The sequence below is a fragment of the Pteropus alecto genome, unplaced genomic scaffold (assembly GCF_000325575.1).
Source record: "Pteropus alecto unplaced genomic scaffold, ASM32557v1 scaffold98, whole genome shotgun sequence".
NCBI classification, from domain to species: domain Eukaryota; kingdom Metazoa; phylum Chordata; class Mammalia; order Chiroptera; family Pteropodidae; genus Pteropus; species Pteropus alecto.
In genome coordinates, this window is record NW_006443570.1 from 11,384,910 (window position 1) to 11,389,611 (window position 4,702).

The window sequence follows — 4,702 nt, forward strand, 5'->3', positions numbered from 1 at the left end:
AATAGCCTGGGCAGTCCTCACAAGAACCCTAAAAGGAAGCCATTGTTCTCATTAACAGATAAACTAATGATTAGAGAGGTAAATATTTACCCAAGGTCACAGTTAGATATAGTGGACACAGGGCTCAAACCCAATAACATGACTCCAGAGTCAACATTCTGCTAAACCTCTATCTTATAAAGCTTTGCTCTTTCTGAAGGGCACAGCTGCCCTTTTCTGCTGTTTTGCTATCAAAGGGCTCATGCTTGTTGGGACTTGATTGCATTCCCAGGGCTTTCTCTTCCCTAGCAACTTCCTCATCCAGAGCCCTGGCCTCCCTCATGCTCACAGGGCTGGAGCATATTTTGGGCCACAACTCTTGAAGCAGGAACTCCTTGCCACTATAATTCACTGTGTAAGGGCTAATCCTCACCTCCCCTCCCATCACCGAGGCCAAGAGTACAAAGGGAGTCAAGGGGTCACCAGGGCCTGAGAACACCTCTCTTAAAGATTCTAGAGTTGGCTGCAGGTCTCACTGACGGCCTCGAGGCAGAGGCCCAGACATCCTTGGGATTTTGCTGGGCAGCAGCCAACAAATACCTTCCAGGTCCTGGAATGAGGGTGTGAGAAGGGTCTGAGGAACCAGAGAGACACGTGAGACCCCCCAGCCTAAATTAGTGTGGAGTCAACTCTGAGTAAGACTATGAAGCAGGTAATTTGTTTTGGTGGGGTTTGTTTGTTTGTTTGTTTTATCACATAATAGGTAAGACCAGCTAAGCTGAAAGGCCACAGGCTTAAATTATTCTCCATTCCAGAAATAACTAATTCTCATTAAAAGGAGACTCTAGAAAATGAAAAAGGTTCCGAGTCCCTTCCTCTGCCCCTTCAAGTCAAAACCCCAGCATGTACCATGTCCTAATAGACCTAGTTCGGTAGATACATTGAGGCCACCCTCCCAACTGTCCTCCTGCCTCCCATCCCCCCACAATGGACACACAAAAGGGAAAAGCACAGACCTTTTAGCCACCAGATGACACGATTGTACATTTCCTCAGAGACATCTGAAAATAAGAGATGGTTGCTTTTTTTCTCTCTGTGGGATGCATACCTCCTTCCCACCACTACTTAACATCTCCCTTTCTAGCTCTCATCTCCACACTCGAAAGTACTCTCAGCCCTTGATCCTCTCCAAGAAGCTCCTCCAGCCTAGGACTAAATGCCACATTTCCACTCTCCTCCTCTTCTTCCACCCTCTTTCTGTGCCAGTTAATGCTTTTCCCTCTTGGAAATCTTAAGTCCCAGCTCTTATGTACCCCACCTCCTCCACTTTGTTGCTGGAATATTTACCTGAAGACCTTTATCTCTTTACTAGCCCTTACTAGCCCTCATCTCAGCTCAGTTTTTCACGTCCACTCTCGGGATGCAGCTTCCCCACCCTGCAAACCACTCTCTACTACCTTCCATTGAAAGGTTAAGCAGCGTTGCCTGGAAGAGTCAATGCCTGACGCCGACCCAAGCATCATCATCGATGTCATTAACTTGGAGCTCAGAGAAGCTGGCGGGGAAGGAATGGAGCAATGGGCTCAAAGATGGGTCTAGCTTTAGCACTGGCAGGAGGGCAGCTCTGAGGCCCAGAATGAAGAAAAGGCCTTTCCTGCTCACCCCAACATCCCACCTTACTAAACCGGGGCAGCACCTGGGCAGTCTGCTTCTTCACATACCCAAGAAGAAAGCACTAAACCTTTGAATGGGTTGTTTGGAGGTGTATTTGGGGGCTTGTGGCACTTTCCTCAATGGTGCCTGGCTCGGAGGCTCTTTTAGTGATGGTGGTGGTGATGGTGATGGTGCTGTTGGTGGTGATGGTGATGGTGCTGCTGGTGGTGATGGACTTGCCTTCTCTCTCTGGAACATCACATCCTCATAGAAAAGGCTTGAGTCCATTTCAAAACAGGACAATGAAGGGTCTAGGGGAGGAGGGGACTTAGATTCGAAATCAGGTGTTGTCGGCCGGCTTTGGGGCATTTCAATTTCAGGATTGAGTAAGGCCCACCATGAGGACTCAGGCCCGTACCTAGGTAAGGACCGAGGGGGTAAGGGCCGAGGGGTCAGTTCCAGTTTTTCACGGATGGAGGGCTTTCGGGAGGGTTCTGGATACCTGTGTATAGGTCCTGGGGACATGTAGACACTTTCTAAGGGCCTTGGGGTGTGCTGCTTATAGATGGGTTCTGGTGTGGCAGACATGGAAAGTTTGCGGCGGCTCTCATACGCCGCTCGAGATGTCATGCGATGAGGTGACTGTACTGGATGTACCCCTGGGGAGATGGTGACCCTGCGGCCAACCTCGCTGTCTCTACGCATTGAGGACTTCACATTGGACTCCGCTTCTGGTAAGACTTTTGGGGAGGGCTTGATTTCAGTGTAGGCAGAATACTTGAGGATAGACTCAGGGTCTGAGCGCATGGGAACTCGGTGTCCACCATCCAAATCTTTAAGCACAGGGGGTCTGGGGGATGATTCCACGTTTACATTCCTATGCAACGCCTTGGGTTCTGCATAAATTGAGCTGCGACGACTCATTTCAGACTCTTGGCCAGGGATCTTTCTCTGGGCTGTCCGAGAGTCTGCACAGATGCGGCTACTGCCGTGTTCTGGGCTAGAGGGTCTCCTTGAAGATCTGATCTCAGCAGAAGTCACATACTTGCGAATGGGCTCAGTTTGGACTGCTTCATCCTTTGGGCAAACCATAGTCTTACGGGGAACTCTGACTCCTTGTGGGTACTGGACCTTGGAGGGTGGGTCTTCTTCTTGTAAGATTTGTATGTTATTCTTCTGGTCTACAAAACTCAATCGGCGAGAGGATTTGGTATCTGGAGTTAACGAGTAACGATTACTGATGTCACGCCCTGACTTGCTCTCACGCCCCCTTCGTGGTGATTCCTCTCTGGAAGGACTAACATTCCGCTGCATCTGGACAACGTTGGAAGCTGATGTCTGACTTTGCTGGATCTTTCGCTGAAGAGAAGAATGGCGGTATGCTTCTGATTTTGACTGCTCAGTTCGAGGGATCGGTCCTCCAGAGAAGCCAGGTGCTAACTGGAGGGTGAGAGATTGAGAATAGTATGATGATGAAGAGGGAATGGTGGGATTCCCAGCTTCTGGTCTTTGATGCACAGAAGGGCTTTTAGAGACTGCAACACTTCGCTGGATTGAGGCAGGATTGTACCCGTGTCCCCGCTGAGGGGATGTGTTAGTAGTCTCAGCCCCTTTCAGTCCTGAAGCCGCTACCTTGGACCCAGTTTTATTCATCTTGACTGTTTGATAGATGCTGCCCCTCTGGGTAGATCCCATTTTCACCAGCTTTCTTGTATGCAAGGTCCTAATGAAGCCTGAATATTTACCCTCAGTTTTAAAAGCTGCTGTTCTTGCACTCCCACAAAGTGGCTGTTGTTCTGAGTATCTCAAATAGTTCCCTTAGCTACCTGCCTGGTGATGTCATAAAGGAAGGAGCTTCCTATTAAACATCCTGCCATAGAGACATAATTCTTCAGAGAATCTCAAGCAGTAACTGCAAGGAAACTGTGGATTTGTCTTTGGAGTTGACACCACCCAGGCTTTGGCCAAGTTCTTAGCAGAACCAGGATTTCCTGCTATACAGGGAAGCCTCCAGATCCTTCCTTACTCTCCCCAGATTTTAGGGATTCTCAGAGACTCATCCAGAGAAGGCACCAGCCTAAATGTCCTAAGGAAAGGCTAGTCAAATCAATTATGCTGTGTTTGCCCATCTTTATAGGGTGCAAGGCATAAATCTGTCCCAATTTGGTTGGGAACAGCACTGAATACGAGTCAAGAAAGAGAGTTCCAGCCTTTTCCAGGTTTCACAGATGGTCTAGTTGATCCTGGGGTAAAAATCTGGGTTGCTGAAATCATAAATTCTCATATTCTTGGCCTAGAAATGAGTGTAGGATTATAGAAGGAATTGGGAATTAGTTATTGGTTTCAATTATAAATGACTAGTTATGCACCTTGGCCAAATTACTTGATTTGCCTGAGCCTTGGTTTACTCATCTGGAAATCACTGTCACACAATAAATGCTGGTGTCCTTTTTTCATGATCCTTTCCTCTCAGCTGTCCTAATCAGCTAGAATTTGGTTCTTTGTTGATTTAAAGAGCACTTTCCAACTTAGATGACCATTTTGGATAAGAGACACTGTCATCTTTTCCTCCCTTTCATGTGTGTCTCTCTCTGTTTCTCTGTCTCTCTCTTTCATACCCTGCCATATCCAACATTCATCACAGTTACAGCATGGTCAGAGTCGTTGTTTCTGGATCTGTAAATTCAGCCTTAATTAGAGACATAAAGTTGAAACTCAAACCCACACATTTTTAGGTAACAAGGATCTCAATAGAAAGAGAAATTTTGAGCTACTGACACAAATCTTTAGGATGTAAAACACTCAGCTAGCCATTATATCTTGTTTTATAGAAATGATAAAAGTGGGAAAACATTTACAAGTCAGATATCTTGAAGACACTAAGAGTAAGGCAGTTTGAAGTGAAATGGCTCTTATTGATTTATAGTTATTTGATACCCTGTCATCAAAAATTGAGGCTGACTTAAACAAAGCTTTCCTATGAGATCCTACTTTAAATATGATAGTTCATTGATATATAACCTTTAACCGTGAGACTAAAATACTTATTTGTCTAGGAAGATTACATTTT

The 4,702-nt window shown here is 46.4% G+C and overlaps 1 protein-coding gene across 1 annotated transcript; it reads right to left on the reverse strand.

Annotated features, from left to right (window-relative positions):
* Nucleotides 1–903: 903 nt before the first annotated feature.
* CUNH17orf47 (chromosome unknown C17orf47 homolog) lies at nt 904–3,327 on the reverse strand. The gene is made up of 2 exons (XM_006925144.1): nt 1,701–3,327; nt 904–1,040 (listed from the first exon to the last, which is right to left on the reverse strand). Exons 1-2 carry the CDS (start codon nt 3,325–3,327, stop codon nt 904–906), a joined length of 1,764 nt encoding a protein of 587 aa, XP_006925206.1.
* Between the last annotated feature and the right edge of the window lie 1,375 nt (nt 3,328–4,702).